The sequence below is a fragment of the Stigmatopora argus genome, chromosome 23 (genome assembly GCF_051989625.1).
Source record: "Stigmatopora argus isolate UIUO_Sarg chromosome 23, RoL_Sarg_1.0, whole genome shotgun sequence".
Lineage (NCBI taxonomy): Eukaryota > Metazoa > Chordata > Actinopteri > Syngnathiformes > Syngnathidae > Stigmatopora > Stigmatopora argus.
In genome coordinates, this window is record NC_135409.1 from 8,523,308 (window position 1) to 8,542,500 (window position 19,193).

At 42.9% G+C, this 19,193-nt stretch overlaps 5 protein-coding genes and 1 long non-coding RNA gene across 14 annotated transcripts in view; 3 read left to right on the forward strand and 3 right to left on the reverse strand.

Moving 5' to 3' along the window:
* mkln1 (muskelin 1, intracellular mediator containing kelch motifs) overlaps positions 1-19,193 on the forward strand; it is a 159,138-nt gene that overhangs the window by 60,921 nt on the left and 79,024 nt on the right. The window lies entirely within an intron of this gene.
* LOC144069252 (uncharacterized) overlaps positions 58-19,193 on the forward strand; it is a 35,703-nt gene continuing 16,567 nt past the window's right edge. Inside the window, exons 1-3 of the long non-coding RNA XR_013298429.1 lie at positions 58-625; positions 1,195-1,273; positions 1,381-1,472. This is a non-coding gene — a long non-coding RNA (uncharacterized LOC144069252). The remainder of the gene's footprint in view (positions 626-1,194; positions 1,274-1,380; positions 1,473-19,193) is intronic.
* The window catches only part of LOC144069249 (ankyrin repeat and SOCS box protein 13-like), a 91,185-nt gene continuing 73,905 nt past the window's right edge, over positions 1,914-19,193 (reverse strand). For 2 of the 3 annotated variants that reach the window (XM_077594486.1, XM_077594483.1), the window contains 2 exons: positions 2,132-2,275; positions 1,914-2,042 (listed from right to left, as the gene is read on the reverse strand). The gene's annotated coding sequence lies outside the window, so the exon portion shown is untranslated. The remainder of the gene's footprint in view (positions 2,043-2,131; positions 2,276-19,193) is intronic. The other variant, XM_077594485.1, reaches the window with a different exon arrangement.
* Positions 4,867-13,535, reverse strand: slc41a2b (solute carrier family 41 member 2b). 3 transcript variants are annotated; one of them, XM_077594012.1, is made up of 12 exons: positions 13,221-13,535; positions 11,737-12,328; positions 10,730-10,837; positions 9,876-9,947; positions 9,624-9,768; positions 8,951-9,097; positions 8,243-8,390; positions 7,537-7,616; positions 7,076-7,207; positions 6,850-6,998; positions 5,377-5,568; positions 4,867-5,244 (listed from the first exon to the last, which is right to left on the reverse strand). In XM_077594012.1, exons 2-11 carry the CDS (start codon positions 12,238-12,240, stop codon positions 5,383-5,385), a joined length of 1,671 nt encoding a protein of 556 aa, XP_077450138.1. In that variant the 5' UTR covers positions 12,241-12,328; positions 13,221-13,535; the 3' UTR covers positions 4,867-5,244; positions 5,377-5,382. The 3 variants fall into 3 exon arrangements, with proteins under 3 accessions (XP_077450138.1, XP_077450135.1, XP_077450137.1); XM_077594009.1 differs by having other exon boundaries at positions 4,867-5,568; XM_077594011.1 differs by lacking the exon at positions 13,221-13,535 and adding an exon at positions 12,942-13,186 and having other exon boundaries at positions 4,867-5,568.
* Positions 13,559-15,147, forward strand: nopchap1 (NOP protein chaperone 1). 2 transcript variants are annotated; one of them, XM_077594013.1, is made up of 4 exons: positions 13,559-13,722; positions 13,891-13,959; positions 14,420-14,553; positions 14,636-15,083. In XM_077594013.1, the coding sequence occupies exons 1-4, from the start codon at positions 13,665-13,667 to the stop codon at positions 14,819-14,821; spliced, it is 447 nt and encodes a 148-aa protein (XP_077450139.1). In that variant the 5' UTR covers positions 13,559-13,664; the 3' UTR covers positions 14,822-15,083. The 2 variants fall into 2 exon arrangements, with proteins under 2 accessions (XP_077450139.1, XP_077450140.1); XM_077594014.1 differs by lacking the exon at positions 13,891-13,959 and having other exon boundaries at positions 13,577-13,722; positions 14,636-15,147.
* The window catches only part of rint1 (RAD50 interactor 1), a 6,036-nt gene continuing 1,891 nt past the window's right edge, over positions 15,049-19,193 (reverse strand). The window contains exons 6-15 of the mRNA XM_077594008.1: positions 18,970-19,141; positions 18,790-18,900; positions 18,191-18,416; positions 17,984-18,121; positions 17,824-17,918; positions 16,803-16,907; positions 16,517-16,737; positions 16,257-16,437; positions 16,058-16,176; positions 15,049-15,989 (exon numbers count right to left, since the gene is read on the reverse strand). Of these exons, the coding sequence (XP_077450134.1) occupies positions 15,767-15,989; positions 16,058-16,176; positions 16,257-16,437; positions 16,517-16,737; positions 16,803-16,907; positions 17,824-17,918; positions 17,984-18,121; positions 18,191-18,416; positions 18,790-18,900; positions 18,970-19,141 (1,591 nt within the window). The 3' untranslated portion in view covers positions 15,049-15,766. The remainder of the gene's footprint in view (positions 15,990-16,057; positions 16,177-16,256; positions 16,438-16,516; positions 16,738-16,802; positions 16,908-17,823; positions 17,919-17,983; positions 18,122-18,190; positions 18,417-18,789; positions 18,901-18,969; positions 19,142-19,193) is intronic.

The window sequence follows — 19,193 nt, forward strand, 5'->3', positions numbered from 1 at the left end:
ACCCCTGGTATATAGTAAGGCTTTTTTTTCTTTAAAAAAACGACATAGTATAGTAAGGCTTTTTTTCTTAAAAAACGACATAGTATAGTAAGGCTTTTTTTCCTAAAAAACGACATAGTATAGTAAGGCTTTTTTCCTAAAAAACGACATAGTATAGTAAGGTTTTTTTCCTAAAAAACGACATAGTGTATATAGTAAGGCTTTTTTTCTTTTAAAAAAACGACATAGTATAGTAAGGCTTTTTTTTCTTAAAATACGACATAGTATATAGTAAGGCTTTTTAATTTGTAAAAAATGACCATGTATAGTAAGGCTTTTTTCTTTAAAAAATGACCATGTATAGTAAGGCTTTTTATTTTTTAAAAATGACCATGCAAAGTAAGGCTTTTTATATATATAAAAAAAAAACGAACACACTCTTTTACAGCATCAAGACTACAAAAATGGCGACTATAGTACGTCATCTTCCAAACATGGTCATTGAGTCGGGAGGACAAATCACCTCCTATGGGCGTGGTTACGCCCATTGCTGACGCAGTGGCGTAAATTATGCACATGCGCAGCATCGCGCCCTTTGGGCACAGCCATTCCATGCCGTCGGTCGAACGACTAGCACCCAAACGAGGTAAGCCCTAGACTAGAGCAATTTACTGGCCTATGTGCATTTTTAACACCCTACCGGGAGATTTTTTTAGGAATCAATTGAGCCAAAACGCCAACAAATCTGTTAGTTTATTGCCAGGTCGAACACACCGTCGACATTTGAAGTATGGGCTCCTTGGCATGTCACTAGCTAGCTTAGCATTAGCCTCACGACATTTGACTTCAAAAGTATTTTGTCCGTATTTTCTCCATTATTGAGTCGTGGGGGAAGACTTCATTTTATCAAACAAATCCGAGATATCAACGGTCAGTTTGCCAGGTGAAGGTGTGTTGAATGTAATGATAGTTTTCACTGCGATTGCTAAACGCCCTTTTCCAATTTGCAATTCTGTTTTAAAACAAAAATCATTTATACAAAAATTGTCAAGCCGACTTTCGTCTAGCTTTTAACATCAGTCTGTATATTGAATCGCTTTGTGTGGAAAGGCGAAATTAGCACCGAGCATTCACTAACTTATTTTCATTCTTTATCTTGATCATTTACTTGAAGATTTCTCTTTCCTGTAATAATTGTTTGCACTTCCCAAATAGCTTGGTTCAATCAAGATGAAGCTGTTCCCGTGTGTCCAGAACCATGCACACCCTTGAGGGGAGAGGAGACTGGGCCAAGGTATCAAGGTAATACTAATGACCAAAAAAAAACACCTAAACCTATCTGTTGAATATCCAGTCTATGTATATGATAACTTTTGCTCTATTTTTTTTTGCATGTACCAGGTCCATGGTGATGTCCAGACCCTGGAGGACCAGGTGATCTTCCCAGGTTGCCCACTTGAAGATGATGCATCGTCTCTGAACTCTGCTCTGAGGTTAATATATTGTAGAGTATCCAAGTCAAAACATTCCAATCTCACATTATTTTATTGACTAAAGTTGCAATTTACTAACCCCCCTCTTATTTTATAGGTGATGTCCCGATCCCTAAGGTGAGGAGGATTTCTTTTTTTTTTTTCAATCAGAAATTTTAATAAAAGAGATTTGAGTGTCATTTGTCTTTGTTAAAACACTTGGAGAAAAAAGACCCCAGACCCTCAATGGTCTTTTTTTTCCTTTTAATTTTTGGTGTTTATATACTAACTTTTGTATAATTTAAAAAAACTTTTTTTTTAGCCTAAGTGTTTTAATTTTGTCTACAGGTGAACACCAATCAATGTGATCCTAAGTGTGCAAATGTATTTCTTTGAATAAAAACTATAAAGTGTCATGTTGCTTGCATTCCTTTGCTAATTCTATGAAGAAAAATACATGAGTATATTTCAAAGGTTTTATTTTTCCACAAAATGGGGTTATTGAGAAGTTCACAAGTCTTCCAGCATATAAAGATGAGGTGGTGTTTCCATCCATTGATGAAAATTCTCTTCTTGGCACTGGATGGAATTCTGGGGAGAGAAAGAGGGTCAAAAAAATAGACTAAGTCCAACATTAAAAAAAATTAACCAAAAAACAATAACACTAAGTTAGGTTTTACCAACATCAGAAGGACCCATCTCTCGTTTCAGCTGTGGTGGGAGATATGGAAAACATACTGGATAGGGGCCCTCAAGATGTCGGTGTCAACGCCACGCTCCAAAGTCACATTTCTTTAGCGTTGATTTGGTAAACTTGGGTGGACCTTGAAGAGAAGCAAAATAGAGTATTTTTAGTAAACATGACATGAAAATAATAAATCAAATAACCTGAAAAACAGGTCTTACGTCATACACGACTTCTTTGGTCTTGTAGATTTGGACAGCTTCCACCGTCTTCGTGGCTTTAAACCTCTGGAAAACACCACAGCATGATTATGTCAAGGTACTATATATTGAAACATTTCAATTGTTGGCTGGCTAGAAAACATCGTTTTAAAATAATAATAACCTGAAACACAGGTCCTACATCATACACGACTTCTTTGGTCTTGTAGATTTGGACAGCTTCCACCGTCTCCGTGGCTTTAAACTTCTGCAAAACACCACAGCATGATTATGTCATTGCTTATTTAACCATTTTGATGCACAAATGACTCCCATTCAACCAAAAAAATAAAATACGTCTCACAAAGCTCTTAGACGGAGGAAAAATGGTTGTTTAAACGAGTCAAAAATGACCCCTGCGCTACGGTTGAATGAATGTCTCGCTTAGGTTTTGTCAAAACCACAATTAAAAATCAAAAGGTCCAAGCCCTGAAGTCTTCCTTTAGGAAAGGGAAGGGCAAAGGTATATACGTATTCTAGAAGTGTACCGTTTATTCCTTACACCTCCACTTGATGGCACTAGTGTGAGTGTGAGTTACATACACAGGATCTTGCTATTAAAAAAATCAACGCCAACCCAGTTAAAGTGTCTTCATTCAAAATTGGAGTGTATCATGATGCTAAACAAGTTAATTTAGGAAAGCCGTGAACAGTGGTCGCTGATCTCTAAACATTACTGTGACAACAAAATTTCCCGAATACGGGATGAATAAAGTTATCCAATCCAATTACACGGGTAGAGGAATTAGAAGCTATTAAAAAAAGACTCACTTTGCCGACAAACTGCTCCTTTTTGTCCGTTATGGCCACATTCTTGATGTTTCCCAGCAGTCTGTCCTCGTTGAGGGACTGAAACACACAATGGAAGGGTTTCTTTTTAAACATTGAGAGCAATAGGTGACGCGATGTAGCCAACTTGCTAACAAACATTTGTGTTAGCATCCACGTCGGGGCTACATCACGCCAATGAAGACCGTTCCCGTCAAAAAGCACTCTTGAAATGAGAACTGGGGCTACGAAATCCCCAAAAGACAAAGTACCGAACGCGCTGCATTGTCCTGGAAGAAGTTTGTCGGGTATTTCTTCGGGAAATCGTCAATTCTGAGCAGCTCAGCAGTCCAACGCGCCCAGCCTCCGGCTCATCCGCCATTTTGAAAAATGGCGGCGGGTCTTTTGAACTCTGACCACAGCCACGCCTCGGCCACGCCTATTACACATAGACACAAAAAAAAGAGATCGTTTTCATCATAGAGTGCTGCAAATACTTTTAGGTTGGGCATTAATACGTACTTCAAAACAAATACATTGTTTTCATAATAACGTACTGTAAATACTTTTTGGTTGGGCTTTAATACTTTAAGATACAATATTGCACATTATGAACATTGCGGTGACATGCACTTCAGTGTTTGTTTTTGACTTCTAAGGTTACATACTTGGACATGCTTTTTCAATTGGGATTCATTTGGCTAAAGCAGCGGTGTCAAACATACGGCCCGCGGGCCGGAACCGGCCCCCAAGGAGGTTCGATCAGGCCCGCAGGATAATTTGAAAGTGGAAAAAAATGCATAAAAGACATGGAATTAATATTTTTAATTCCCTGCAATTCATGGATTATCCGCTAAGGGGCGCACTCTTTCCATCAGAGTAGAAGACAAGCCACATCACTGAGACAGACTGAAAACAGCAGCAACTCCATCAATTTTCAGTATGTATTGTATGTGTATGTATGTTTCATGTATGAAGTTTACAGATTTACAGGACAGGCGAACACTTTTTTCATTACACATTTCAAATCACTCTCCTTAGTTTGTAAGGTGCACGCAGGGATTACATTTAGATTTTATATGCGTATGTGTAAGTGGTTTAAAAATTCCTTTCTTTAAAAGTCTCATTTAATCTTAAAGTGCATGACTATATTTTTCAGTACCAATTAAAGTTTTGTGCCTTTGTACAATCAGTGGGATCAGTTGCAATGCATATGTGTGAATGATAAAAGTCAATTGCACATTTGTCTAAGGAAATATGAGGTGTTTCATGAAATGTTTTGAAAAAGGATAGTTCATTCAATTTCAATATTTTCCTAATGTTCTTGTGCTTCTTTACACCAAAAACAAAGGAAAGACATGATATTTGGGTTATTTATAGCAGAGCATGGTATAATTTTAATGGTCCGGCCCTCTTGACATCTCCCTAGGCCGTATGTGGCCCACGATGCCAAATGAGTTTGACACCCCTGATCTAGAAGTGTGAGATATGCGTTTGGAGAAAATAGCAGTATTTACCTTTGTTGTGACTTGTGCTTTGTGGAGATAATACATCTGCAGGCAGGCGTGCACCACACTGCCCCTTGGCGGTCAAGGCGAGTACTCAGAGAACAAATGAATTGACAAGTGCTTTCTGCTTTCTCCTTTGCAGTCACCTCTCTCGTTGCCCACCAGCTCCAACTTGAGGAAAATAACCATTTCCATAGGATATAGGAAATATATTTATTTCAAAGCCAACAAAGCCATTTAAATGGCATCCATACAAGTGCTTCCCTGGCATTGCATTGCATGGTGGCCAAATGTGACATGAGATTTGAAATGAAACAGAACCAAAAATGTCGCCATTTGTCAAGCAGTGGCTCTTCACGCAAATAACTGGAACTGAACATTCCTTCCAGTTTTGCCCACCAGTACACCCCCGACAAATTAAAGCGTAGAAATGAACGCGCCTTGGTTAAAAGTACCGTTGACAAATGACGAGGCCCATCCACACGGTGGACAAAGACTCTTTTTGCTGGTGTGTAACTTCCCTCTTACATGCCATTTTAAAGTCCAAAGTTGGGGAAAATCTCCGCTGGCACCTTCACGTAACCACAATGACCCAAAGAAACAAAAAAAAACATAAGTAATGGATAGTAGCTCGCGATAGCAACAAGTGCTTTGGTGTGGTACAAAAAAAAAGTGCTAAATACTGAATAGAACAAGTATGTCACCCGGCGTTAATCGCCCACGTCGCTGTCCTGGTCCCCGATGAGCCACAGGAAGTGGAAGCTGAGCGCCAGCAGCGCCGTTCCCAGCAGGTCGCCTAGCGCCGTCAAGTACGGGATGGAAAAGCTGTCCGGATCTTTGCCGCTGCGCCACATGGAATGCACCATCCAGTCGGCAATGCACAGCAGTAGCAGAACCTATAAAAAAAAAAGGCAGGCATACAATCAGCTCTACCTACGACATGCTCGAGGTACGATGAAAATTTTGATCGAGTAATTTGCCCTAGATACGATCAAAATTTCGAGATGCGACCAAGCCAGGTGGCCATGGCACTGTCTTGCCGCATCTCTTTCGTGTACAACAGATATCTACGAGCACTGAACGATTTATTCAGACGAGTTTCGACCAGGAAACGCACAATGCGCATGCGCGGGCAAAAGGAGGGCTTTCTGGGTAATGAGGTATACTCGTGCACACAACACCCATAGTCAATGGCACCCTTTCTCAGAATGAAACTTCATTACCCACAATCAATACGTGGGTAGGCTGTTATTCCTTCCTTAGCCTGTTAGCTCCCGCGATCGCTCATTCAAGACTACTTCTCATTGGCAAGTGGTCGTGCGTTATCCTATTGTGAGGAAATTTGGGTGCATCATTTTGGGAATATTTTGAAGGGAATACAACAGCAAACAGCCCATCGATAGCGAACGTGAGGGTGGAGGCGTGGCAAACCGCTAACCCGCCCAGAACGAAGATTAAAAAAAATTAAACAAAATTAGAATTCAGTTTTGTGTGAAGTTAAATTAAACGTATGTTTGAGTGTGTCTGTATGTATTAATCCATGTACATTTAAATTTGTTTGTTCGGTTACGAGTGCGTTGCCGTGGATAAAGTCCCCCGCCTGCTTCTACGTATGTGTATGTCCGTCTGTTTATCCTCCGCATCTAATTTTATAGTTCTATTAAACACATTTTAGTACTATTAAACCACTCGTTATTTGTTACTTTGTCAATTAAAATGTTTTTCCATTCCAATATCCTGTTTTTGGTGTTTTTTCAGAGGGTTGGAAGAAATTAATTTGTTTTTAGTTCATTTCAATGGGAAACGTTGATTTGAGTTACGAGTAAATCGACATACGAGCTCGGTCCAGGAACACATTAAGCTCGTATCTCAAGATACCACTGTATTTCTTCTTCAAGTGCGGCTTCATCCGACGCTTAGTTTTCGATTTCTCCACATTTTTCATCCGACGCTTAGTTTTCGATTTCTCCACATTTTTTCGCCGCTCGAACATTGAAATTCAAAGCTGGGCCTCTCACGTCAAAACTAGAAATAATTCATGTTTCTTCGGGCGACCCGTGAGCGACCGGCATTGAGACGGTGCTCACGTCCCCCATTCGCTCTGTTTTTTGGGGGGACTTCAGAGGTTTACGACCGTTACGACCATCCGCCTGTGAAAAAAAAAAATGGAGGCTTACCTGCAGCAGAGCAGCCGCCAAATAAACCGAGGTGAAGATGGGCGTCAACGTGGTGTGGCCGCTCTTCATCAGGTGGATGGTGTAAAGGAAGATGAGATGTCCGGGGATCACCAGTAGGAGGAGAACCTGAGCGGACCGATGATTGGCTCCTGGGTACAACAACAACAAAAAGGCACTTAATAAAGAAATTGGTTGGACGGGCGAGGCAGGGCGGCACGGCACGGACCGCTTCCAAAGAAGGTGCGACAGGGGAAGTAGCAACCCTTGGGCTCGTCGGGGACCTCCCCAGGGGCGCAGTGGAAGTGCAGGAAGGTGGAGATGCGGCTGGATTGGATGGCCACCAAGTTACCGCCGATACCTGCGCATAACAACGTTTGGTAACTTATTAGGAATTCCAAATGAATAATAGAATAGAATGTGGATGGGGACATGAAAAAGTGATTGTAACGTTCTAACTGGCCATTGAAAATCTTGAATTGTAAAGGTCGGCAAGACAATTTACAGGAGATTTAACTGGATGACCCGTGGCTTTAGCTAATTACCGTACGGTGTTTGTAAGGTTTTTGGGGGGTTTGTAAGAGGAATCATAATCATTTATAAGGGCAGTTATCGGCAGAGGTTGACAGGTATGCAGACGTCCAATAACGGCTGGCGGTGAATGAAGTCCCGGGTTCGGGTGTGACTCACCGTTGATGACGGGGGTGTACACCACGATTCCAGCCAGATTGGGATCCGACACCGTTTTGTCCAAGATCAGCCCACCGATGCTGCGGAGGGAGGACAACAAAATGGCATCCCAGCAGTCACTGCGCAGTACTTTATCTACGGGAAATAGTAGAGTCTGCGGCTGCTTGGCGTAGTTGTACATATATATAGTTCACAGTCTAGCTTTGAATGCTCTGTTGACGCCAACATTTCTTTTGTAAATATAGCCGAAATGACGTCGAGCACCAAATTAGTGTGCTCGCGCGACATCATACTGGGTGTATTAAAGAACTGGGTGTATTAAGAACTCGATATCCCAGCAGTCACTGCGCAGTACTTTATCTACGGGAAATAGTAGAGTCGGGGGCTGCTTGCCGTAGTTGTCCTATCGACTGATTTATTTGATTTTATCGTGATAACAATTTTAGTATTGGTCCATATATAAGGCGCACTGGATTATAAGGCCCCCTGTCTATTTTGGAGAAAATTTAAGACTTATGTGTGCCTTATAGTCGTGAAAATACAGTAGTTTTTTTTGACGATTTTAGGTCAAACTACTACCTATCGTTTGGCTAGGTCCCGATTCAAAACATTGACTGGAAGACCCCAACAACCATTTGCATCCGTGGAAGCAACGGAAACGAGAGAAACTCTGAGCGGACGGCGACCTGTAAGTTTTTTTCCTTACCTGCTGATGACCATGGCCGTGATGACGGGCTCCCACCCGGAGTAGAGCAGCGTGCGGCTGGCCGGGTGCTTGGACGAGACCATCATCCACAGGGGCGTCAGGCACATGAAGAAGGCACACACCAGCGAGGAAACGTATGGGTAGGGATCTGGCCCAGGAACAAGTCACCATTAATGATTGGCTTACATTCTCACAAACAAAGTTACATCGCTTTTCTGGGTCATTTCGTTTGACGTCGCGGAACAAACGTGCTAACATCTAACGGCGCCAAGTTCAGGCTAATTTTGCACAGATTGCCGTTTTGTGCTCTGCATTTTCAGAAGAAGAGAAAAGAATATTGAATATGTCTCTTAGTATGACTTGATTGCAAATGTTTAATAGTTTTAATTGTAGGCTGGGAAGGTTATATTTATTAATTTTTTTTTACTTTTATAATTTTTATGAAGTAATTTCACATTTATACGCAAGTTATACTTGCGTATAAATTTGAAATTACTTAATAAAAATCCAAATTATGAATGTGAGGTTATATTTATTAACATTTTTTTTACTTTATAATATTTTTATTAAGTAATTTCACATTTATACGCAAGTAACGGGGCCATGTTCGGAACAAAGTGGGAGGGACATCTACTGGCCGCGTGCGGGGGTGCGAGAATGGACGGCGCTCGCTCGGTGGACGAGGGGGGGGGGGCTTGGTTTACCCACCCAGGCACTTGTAAAGGCCCTGGCTGATCCACGCCAGGATGGCCAAAGTGATGAGGTCACCGAAGCTGGCGGCGATGGGCGTGGCCACGTTGTCCGGGTTGATGCCGGTCTTTTTGGAGCCCACGATCACGCCGACCATGATGAAGCCTGAAGGGAAAAGAAGCGGTAGAGCACATGTGTCAAAGTGGTAGCCCGGGGGCCAAATCTGGCCCGCCGCATCATTTTGTGCGGCCCGGGAAAGTAAATGATGAGTGCCGACTTTCTGTTTTAGGATCAAATTCAAATGAAGAGTATAGATGTATATTAAATTTCCATATTTACCCCCTTTTAATCAACAATTGTAAATATTTTATCCATTTTTTCTGTGTTTTTAGTTCAAAAATCATATTGTAAAATCTAAAAATATTTCAAAAAGCAAAAATAAACATTGTTTAAGATCTATTAAAAAAAACTGAATATTCAGGCCCTTTAATCCAGTTCTTTTGATCCATTTATAAGAAAAAAGAATCTAAATATTATATCTAAAATGATCCAGCCCACGTGAAATCAAGTTGACGTTAAAGCGCCCCGCGAACCAACCTGAGTCTGACACCCCTGCGGTAGAGGATTATTATTATTATTTTTAAATGGCTTTACTCGCGGGCTCAACGGCGCCATCCGCCCGTCCGCATACCTTGCAGCATGGAGGCGATGAATGCCGTGGCGACGCTGCTGGAGCACAGCAACACGGCATGGCTCATCTGGAACTTGCCCTCCGGGATCCAGCCGAGAACCACCGCCGCCACGGCAGCCAAAAAGCCCACGACGGTGGCCTGCACCTAAAAGCCAATTCCATTACGATCTTACATATTTACATATATATGTTGATTAACATGAATATCTTCATTAATATGTGCCGTCCCTTCTTAAATCAATCAAAAAGTACCTGCTTGAGTGCCAGGTTGCCTATTATTAAATTCCACTTCTCTATTGGAGAATCCATCTTGCCCACGTTCACCTGTGATAGAAAAACAAAGAAAGCAAATATTAGTGTTAGAGTTTGTCTTTCGATCTTTTGCCCACGAGGAATGTTTGCCTGTCTGTCTGTTGCTTCGTCATTGTTTAAACAAGTCTTTTTTTAAGTCTGTACTTCACGTCCTGCGGTCGACCACGTTGAGTAGCGCACTTACAAAAAAAAAGGGCATAAATGAGTCATGACTTCCTTTTGTTCTCCTTTTAGAGTACCATAATTGCAGATGGGCAGCATAAACTTGTTTTCTTCCCCCAATAAGGCCATTTTCCCCCACTGTAATTTATCCCACTTAGACAAAGCTGACACAATGTTTACTGTCAGACATCTTTTTCGGCGAACCGTCCGTCGGCGAAACGTCCGAGTACCAGGAGGTACCATACGTATTTTCTCGCATAATAGCCGCCTCCGTGTAAAAGGTCACTCTCTTTTCTTTTTTTATCATGTCCCGTGTACTGCAAGGTACCATTTGTGCCAAACTGATCAAATCACTACAAAAGTAACTACTATAGATGCGAGAAAATACGGTAAATCCACTCTGCTGTGAATGTGAGGCTTGTGCGCGAGGCGGCCAGGGGCGGGGCGGGGAGGGGGGTGGGCTATGTGCGGGCGTGCGGGGGTGCCAAAGCAAACAACGGTGGAATTCTCATGCCGACTTGTTAGGTGTTGACGCTAGAGAATCTACTGGAATATCAAACGCTTGCTGTGCATTGAAACGATATATTCAAACAGGTGTACTGTTTCGTTTTTTGTTTGTTTGTTTATCTTACCGCTGTGGATAAGCGCGAGGCCAGCGTCATCTCCAAGTTCCCCTTGAGGCCCAGCAGAGCGGGAACCAGGATGAAGATCTCCGTGATGTACTGGAAGGCCTCCCAGTGCTGCGGGAGTGAGCAAGACAGCCAGGACGTAAAATTACACTCGGCTTATCTCAAAAAAGGGATATTTTTGCACAAGCCGTCGTCGTACGGTCATGTTGACCGTCTAATCTTTTGTTGACATGTCAAATCAAAAAGCTCTCAAATCACGTAGATGAGAGGGAAATTTGAAGTTTAGCCAGTGTCATCATCCCAAAGCAAACACAAAGCTAGGATTTGTCAGTCACGTTAGGAGACATTAAAGTAACAATATCGTCAAATTATTTGTGCTATTTACATCTAATCGTGGTGTCATTTTTCTACTCGATAAAACACTTTGGCTTCAGTTACCAATGTCATACATGGATTTTAAAGGGGAAAATATAAACAAAAAACGGAGAAAAGAATACAACACAAGACTAACCTCTGAAAACAAGGTGAAAATAAAGAATAACAAAAATGAGCTTAGTAAAAAAAAAATGTGCCTGTTTTTCTTTAATTTGGGAAAATGCATGATTTGAATGCATGAAAATAAATCAGATTTTTTTTCCTAAACGAAAATATATCCAATTTTTTTTCCTAAACGCAAATAAATCCGATTTTTTTTCCTAAACGAAAATACATTCATTTTTTTTTCCTAAACGAAAATAAATTCATTTTTTTTTTCCTAAACGCAAATAAATCCGATTTTTTTTCCTAAACGCAAATAAATCCATTTTTTTTCCTAAACGCAAATAAATCTGATTTTTTTTCTTTTCCCAAAAATGGTCTGAGCATTTTTGACTCAGTCAACAATAAACAGTGAAGTACTCTACTAGATAAGGATACAAACTAGTCAAAGCAAGGGTCATTTTTGCAATTGGAGCAATTCAAAACACCCCCCATTCCTTGGAAAATCATCATTAATTTGCAACCGGCATTACCTGCACAACATCCAACACCATACCGGCCGACACGGTTCCGAAACCAGCCAATAGGAAGGGCAGGAGGATCTGCAAAGCCATGGCCAGTGGCGACTCCTTGGGCAGGATGTGGACCACGGCTTGCTCCTCTTCCTCTTCGTCCTCCTCCGTCTCGTTCCCAGAAAGCCTCCTTTCGGGCAGCATGGGTTCCAGTTCCGAGTAGCTTCCGTCTCCGCCCTCCGAGCGAGAGACACGGTCCAGCGGTCGCCGGCCTTCCAGGTGAGGCGGCTCTTGCCTGTAGCCATTTTGGAGCGAGCCGTTTTCGGGTTTGTCGCCCACGTCCGTCATGGCCAGACGCTCCTCCTGGAGCTTGCCGCCGTAGCCGCTGGGGACCATGCTTTGAAAGAGGGAGCCGATCCGACCCGCCGATTTCAGGGAGAGAGGATTCCGGACGGCGCTCATTCGGACCATCAGGCTAGAGCCCGGCGAGTCCCCGGGTGCTCCGCCGAGACTCTGGATACTCATGATGGGATCTCGTGTGGCGACGTCTCATCTCCCTCTTTTTTTATAATGACAATGCTGGGTTGTCCATTATTGTTGGAGTTGCAAATGTCTTAAGAAAAAGAAGGACACGGTAAGAATGAGTTCACCTTCAGGGGCACGCAAAACAAGCAACCATTCACACATGAATGGAAATCAGTGGTGTGCCGTCAGGGCCTTCAAGGCCTTCTCTGCTGGCCTAAGAAATATCTGAATCATATATTATATTTTGTCCATCAATACTTATTAAATAATTCCAAATGGTCTGTTAGCTTCCTTTCATTGCTTTTCCCCCTGGTTGCACTGCTTACAGATGTGTGTTTTCATATTGAAGCATTTAACCAAAAAAAAAATCACAACTGCAAGATGTGCTAACTACCAACACATTTGTTTAAAGGAATCTTAGGGAAAATTGAAAATAGGTCAAATTTGTCATTTTAATATGAATTTCTTTTTAAATAAACGGGGAAAATGTAGGGCTACGTGACATTCACCAACATCTACAGTATTTTTAGTATCAATATCTGCACGAAACTATTATTACCAGAAGCCAAATGGCAAGAAGCATGCTAGTTATTTGTGGACATAATGATGGTAGTTAATATTTTCCGATTTTGAACTCAAACCCAGTTTTAGGCATAAAATATACATCAATGTACGGATTCTTAGCAAAGCTTGTGACTTACCTACTTACGTAAAAACTTGGCCTTGGATGTGTTTGTATTGCGAGAAGACTTTAAAAAATAACGTGTTTTGTAGGTTTATATTTGCGTCAGTTAACATCGTGCTACATGTAGCTATGTACCAATGCGAAATGTTTGGCAGCTCAAACACTACTCTATAACTGTATACATATATAGATAACTGAAAACGTTAGTTGCGTGAAACATTCTCGGAATAAACGGATCGATGGATCATAATTCAAATCGTGGATATGTAAAATGTGTTATATTCGGGAGATTTACCTTGGCTGTGCAGGATTTTCCATCCAAAATCGAAGATAATTAGGGGCGATGATGACACAAGCCTCGGCGATGAGCTGACCAAAGATTTTGTATTCTATCGAGATGATTCCCTCGCATTCCTGTTGACGTCACCCTCGTTTCATTACACGTATACCTAAAAAACTATATCGCGGTGAGATGTCTTCTTGAATAAGAATGCAACGTTAAAATTTCTTAGGCCATTTCCTATTAAATAAATTATAATAATATATAATGTTGCTTAATTAATGAGAAAATGCGGTAGGAGTTCACCGGAAAAGTGTTTTTCCCCTTTAAACGAACTCCATTCATCCTCTACGCTAGAGGGCGCAACATAATCAGTAGCGTCATTTATGTTATCTCTAACCCGGATGTTGACTTGACTAAAACTCAGTGGCACGATTTTGTAGTTGTGTAGTTTCTATCATGGGAGAAAACAGTAAAACGACTTCGCAGGATTTGTTGGCATGTGGCACCAGCGGAGGTGAGTAAATAAAACCAAATCTTGCTACGAAAAGGGAAGTTAAATTGAACATAACGAGGCCCTTTTGCCATTTGGGGTAAAAAGAAATGTCTGAAGTGTGTATAAAGTGTGGGTTCCTCAATTTACGGACCGGTTCTGTTGTTCCGTCTGCAACGATTGACTATTCAGGTTTCGCTGAGAAGCTGCTCATTAAACCACCAGTTCCCCCGAAGACTGAGAGAGTACCAAAAAGCAGTGGTGAGATGAATTGTAATTATAGCGCCGTCTATCGGAATCAATCCAACCCTCAAAAACTATTAAAAAAAATGGCAATGCCTGCGAAAAAGCATTGTGATGTTGCCAACTCAAAATCTGATTGGTTAAAAGCAACAGTCTTGTTTAATGCAGCAGAGCCCGCCGAACTGATTGTGAAGGCCCTGAGGCAGATTTCTGACCCTGGCAACAAATAATGGCTGAAATGAGATTGGTTAAATGCTTCAATATGAAAACACACATCTGAAAGCAGTGCAACCAATGGGAAACGCAATGAAAGGAAGCTAACAGACCATTTGGAATAATAACTTGTTGGACAAAATATAATGATTCAGATATTTCTTAGGCCAGCAGAAAAGGCCTTGAAGGCCCTGACTGCCCACCACTGAATTATAGCATTTAAAGAGAAGAAGAAAAAATCATGATGACATTTTTTTTGTAACAGTGCTGGATCGGCTACAAAGCTTCCTCCCACAGATCGCAAAAGCCAATGAAAAGCTGAAGCAGCAGATGGAAGAAACGCCCGAAGGACATTTTGACATCGAGAACATCGAGTCGGCGAAGAAAGTGATTGAAATGGTGACCTTCTTTCTGGCTGTTACTTCTGACAACTTTGTATGTCCACGTCATTTTCAATTTTTTTACTTCTTGCCGCTTCCAGGACATCGCGCTGGTAGAATTAAGCGGCGTATCTGACGATGAATCTCAAGAGGAAGACGAAGACACTTCGGATTCAGACGTGGAGGAATCGGAGATTGTTTTCACAGAGAAAAGCCTCAAACTAGCAGGACACAAGGGGAAGAAGGAGAACATTAACATCCAAGTTATAGAGCAGAGTGGGAAGTAGATGTTCCGTCCTAATTGGAGATGAGAAAACTTTCTGTTAACAACAAGACTCTGGTATCTCAAACGTTTAAAACGGCATAAAATTCCTCCTGTGTTAAGAAAATGAACATCCCAATGGGAACAGTTTGTGGTCTGGAGTCAAAATATTTGCCTTAGCTTCAGAAAAAGTCATGTTATGTATTGTAAAATGTGTTTTCTTTTTGTAATAAAAGCAGTTATCACACCAAGAAAGGTTCCAGAAAAGAACTTGTGTTGGGTTTATTCTGGGATGTTACTATATGTTCATTAAGCATCTAATAGGTAATGAAGTTATAATTTAATTTGTGAGGACACTTTCCCCCCACAACTGCTTTCGAGGCCAGTTAATTGTTTTCAGGACTATTGACTGAACAGGACACCGTGTTCCAGGCCGAGACTGTTGATCTGAGTTGGCAATGAAGATCTACGAGGGACTCTTAAATTGCTTTGGCTTGGATTCCGGCAGATGGCGATAATCGAATCAACTTCCGAAAATACTCTCATTATTGTTCAAAATACGGTCGCTTCGTTTACCTTATAAAGAAATTATTATGCTTACTTGTGCAAATTCTTACGCAGGTGTTTTTGGTTCCGATCTAACATGAGCTTGATGTGGCAGTTGTTTTTTTGACCTTAATGGTGTTATTCGGTTAGCTTATGCAATTGTTTGAATCAGATTACCTTAAATGTTTTGATTATGCGCCGACTAAATGGACAGAGGAAGATGCCGTTTCTTTAGAATCATCTTGGACGAAGGCGAGTCGGGAGTGATTTTCCTTCCAAGTTGTAGCCAGAGTATGTTAATGATGTCTCCCTGTTTTGATTAAAGTGTATTAATAATAAATATCAACTCGGAAGGATTTTTCAATGACAATATACATTTAGTGGATGATATCTATGGAATTATACTGGTTTGACAACCAAATTTTCACTGTCCAGGCCAGGAGGCTCTGAGGTTAAGGAGTATTAAGACGTCACTGGACGCCAAGTAGTAAACGCCCAACTCGTTCAAAGCCGATTGCGGCGACGGGTCGTCGCTTCCCGGCCGTTTCGTCATCGTGTCGTTTGGCGAAGCGGACTCCTTGATGAGGTTCTTCAGGAGGATCGCAGAACCCACGTTAAGGCACAAGATAATGCAGGCTTCCTTCACACTAGGAACAAAAAACGGAACTTTTCAGTCATTGTTTTTTGATTATTTCCTGTTTTTCTCTACACTTACTGTTTAAAAAAGTTCTCAGGTCTTTTGCAGTAGTGACCAAAAAGCGGAAAAAGATTTCTGGTCATGTCAAATTGGAGCTGAGCTGCGCCGCCGTCGCTAAAATGATTGGACAGAACCACCTAAGAGAGAGAGAGAGAAACCAAAACAATGCCTTGTACGCCAATCCACTTTGGAACGGACAAATCTTTTGGATTCTTACTTCCTGGTAGAGAAACGAGTCTAGTCTTTCTGCCAGGCCTTGCCAAGCCAACTGGAAGAGAGTCAAACTTAAGAACTGGTTCAGGTTCAACAGACAGTCCCGGATGCAAAGCATCATGGGACACGCGGAACTGGACAAAGACATGGTGGATAAGTCGTGTTGGGACGGATGAGAAAACCACCTAAAAGGTGCGGAGGAGACCGAGGTCAGCCATCGACCATTAGCCCGAGCTCCGACGACCGCCGCCGCGCGACGCCAACCTGTCTTGGCTGTACGATTTGGCTTTTTCCGTCACGTCCCTCATGACGCCGTCCAGCAGCCGTCCCATCATGTCGTTGCGGAGTCGATCCAGCAGCGCTAGCAAGCCCTCGAACAGCGAGCTCTCCAGAGAAGCCAGGCGACCCATCTCCAACACCCCGAGGTTTCCCAGCGCCGCTTCGTCGCCGAGCGACACGGCCGCTTGTTGGAGCTGTAGGAAAAACTGAAAGCGCACGGAAAGGTGTTTGTCCTCGCCCGCCATTTTAGCGTACCTCTACTCGGCCCTACCACGTTGTCTCCCCAGTCCGTCAAGATGGCGGAAACGTAGTTGACGGCGTTGAGTATGGCGCAGTAACGTGGACCGAGCGGGCTGCGCGACTCCTCCTTCATCACCTGAATGGAAGATTCCACGCGAGGTCACGCGACCGAAACGACAAGAAGCTAGCTCATTAGCCCCGGCAACGTACAGCCACCACCAAAAGTGACAGAAACGTCTTCCCCTTAACTCATTGGCCACCTTTGACGGTGCTCGACGTCCAATCCACTTTGACTGGGAATGTATTTTAGGGTATTTGCGTGTCACTTCTTGTACATTTGTTGTTGTTTATCAGGTAACAATGTGTTGGTTTGGACAGTAATGGTCACAACCTCTACATTTTGGATTATTCTGGTGTCTTTTTCTATACATTTAATATTTAATGAGGATTTTTAGGTCCTGATTTTTGGGGGTAATTTCCTCTTGACTATAGGACATTTACGGGTCACTTCCTGTTTTTTTGCATTATTTCCTGTTGATTATAGGACATTTACAGGTCGTTGCGATCGAGACGGCGCATGTGCGGTCGATTGGTCGCCGGTCTTTTGGTCGTCGGTCTTTTGGTCGCCCCGACCGCGACAACGGGCGACCAAAAGACCGACGACCAAAACAAGGTAAAACAAGACGGTCTACGCATCAATAAAAGCCAACAATGGCCATGAGCAGTTTCACTGAGCTGACGTGTGAGTGTAGAAGAAAGAGTTTGTATGGACATGCGCTGTCCCTTTAAGAAGCGACGTCAGTCAGTCGGTCTTAACAAGTTCTCCAACAAAAAACAATAAAAGTCCGGGAAATTTTGAGCTTTTCTTTACCCTAATAATGACTAGGGCATTAAGTATGACTAAATAGTAATTCACAGTTTGTATTTAGGGAATTTGAGCAACGATTTAAATGGTAATTATCAATAACTTTCCGGGCAACCAAAAAACCGGCGACCAATCGACCGTGTACCGAGACGGCGAGCGGAAAAAACTCCAAAATCCCGTTTTCTACCTGAGTGAGTCGAATACGGAAATCGTCCACCAGTTCTTTCTGCAGTTCCAGGAATTTCAGCTGAGCCGACGGACAGGGTAAGGACCGGTAGCGTTCTGGAACGAACGAAGAACGACGAGGGCAAAAAAAAGGCCATCTTGAACGCGCTTTTCCAACCTACCCGTGATGACGTGGAGCAACGTCATGAAGGTTTCGGCGCAATCCGGAGACTTCAGCTCGTCCACGTCGCGGATGTCTTTGTACTGAGAGCTCCACGCTCCCTCGGCCGACAACATGGCGTCCACCTTCTCCACCGCCGCTGTGGGCAGACGCAAGAGTGCTCGGCGTGACCTCGGGCCCGGCGCGGCGGGGGAATTCGCCGACTTACTTTTCCTCTCCACCGTGAGCCACTTCTGGAGGACGGCGTCGTCCAGCAGCAAGTGGAGGAGGCCGGGCAGCGGCGCCGGGTACGAGTGGTTCCCCCGAAGTTCCTTCTCGAACTGCAGCGCCTCCTCCACCAGGTGGCAGAAGAGAGCGTCGTCGTAGAGCAGGCGGGAGGCGTCGCCCGCCACTTTGTCCTGGACGAGAGTTAAAAGACCGCGACACAACTCCACCTGCAAGATTTTGTGCAAAAAAAAAAAATTCCAACACATCAACGAGGGCTGGTGTTGGGGTTATTCGGGGATGTTATTATATGTGCATTTTAAATCATTAATATGTATAGGAGCTTCATTTTGATTTGGGACCTAGCAAAAGGATGCAGCTGGCTTCGAGGACAATTAATTGTTTTCAGGACTATTGACACCACGTTCCAGGCAAAGGACTGTTGTTCTGAGTTCGCGATGAAGATCTTCGTTGTTGCCGTGGATAAAGCTCGACATACGATCTCAGTCCTGGAACGGATTACGATCGTATGTCGAGGTACCACTGTACAAAGAAGTGGACATTTAATTCTGTCATTCTTTCTGAGAATTTTCTTCCACATACCTTAGCGTTGATGTTAGCATTCGCTCGGTCCAGGATAGGTTGGATCTTCTCCTCCATGAACGATGTGCTATTCCCAATCCACATCAACACCTGAGTCAGGTACCACTCAGGCTGCAAACACACATTTGCAAGTTAGTAACATGTGACTTACTCGTGAGGAGTGTTAGGGGGCGCGACCACCTTGCTGGAGGTGTTGGTTTGACGATTGCCGTAAAAGTGGTATCGGAACCTCTTGCTGAGCGGTACCAGCATGACCTGGATGGGCAAGCAGAGTGGAGGATCTTGCGGGGAAGCAAGCACTTTTTCTTCCTTGGAGGGCGGCGACGGCGTCCTCTGAGCGATGAGGTCATCGCTGGACGCAGGAGTTATAGAAAATGACAGCTTGGCGGATATATTCGGTAGCG

What these genes read in the sequence shown, in the direction of transcription:
- nopchap1 (XM_077594013.1), top strand. Translation starts at nt 13,665, where the DNA reads ATGGGAGAAAACAGTAAAACGACTTCGCAGGATTTGTTGGCATGTGGC. An exon ending in GGCATGTGGCACCAGCGGAG is followed by an intron (nt 13,723 to 13,890) that starts GTGAGTAAATAA and finishes TTGACTATTCAG; the next exon opens with GTTTCGCTGAGAAGCTGCTC. An exon ending in CGAAGAAAGTGATTGAAATG is followed by an intron (nt 14,554 to 14,635) that starts GTGACCTTCTTT and finishes TGCCGCTTCCAG; the next exon opens with GACATCGCGCTGGTAGAATT.
- slc41a2b (XM_077594012.1), bottom strand. Translation starts at nt 12,240, where the DNA reads ATGAGTATCCAGAGTCTCGGCGGAGCACCCGGGGACTCGCCGGGCTCT. An exon ending in CCTCGCGCTTATCCACAGCG is followed by an intron (nt 9,948 to 10,729) that starts GTAAGATAAACA and finishes TTTCTATCACAG; the next exon opens with GTGAACGTGGGCAAGATGGA. An exon ending in GCAACCTGGCACTCAAGCAG is followed by an intron (nt 9,769 to 9,875) that starts GTACTTTTTGAT and finishes ATTGGCTTTTAG; the next exon opens with GTGCAGGCCACCGTCGTGGG.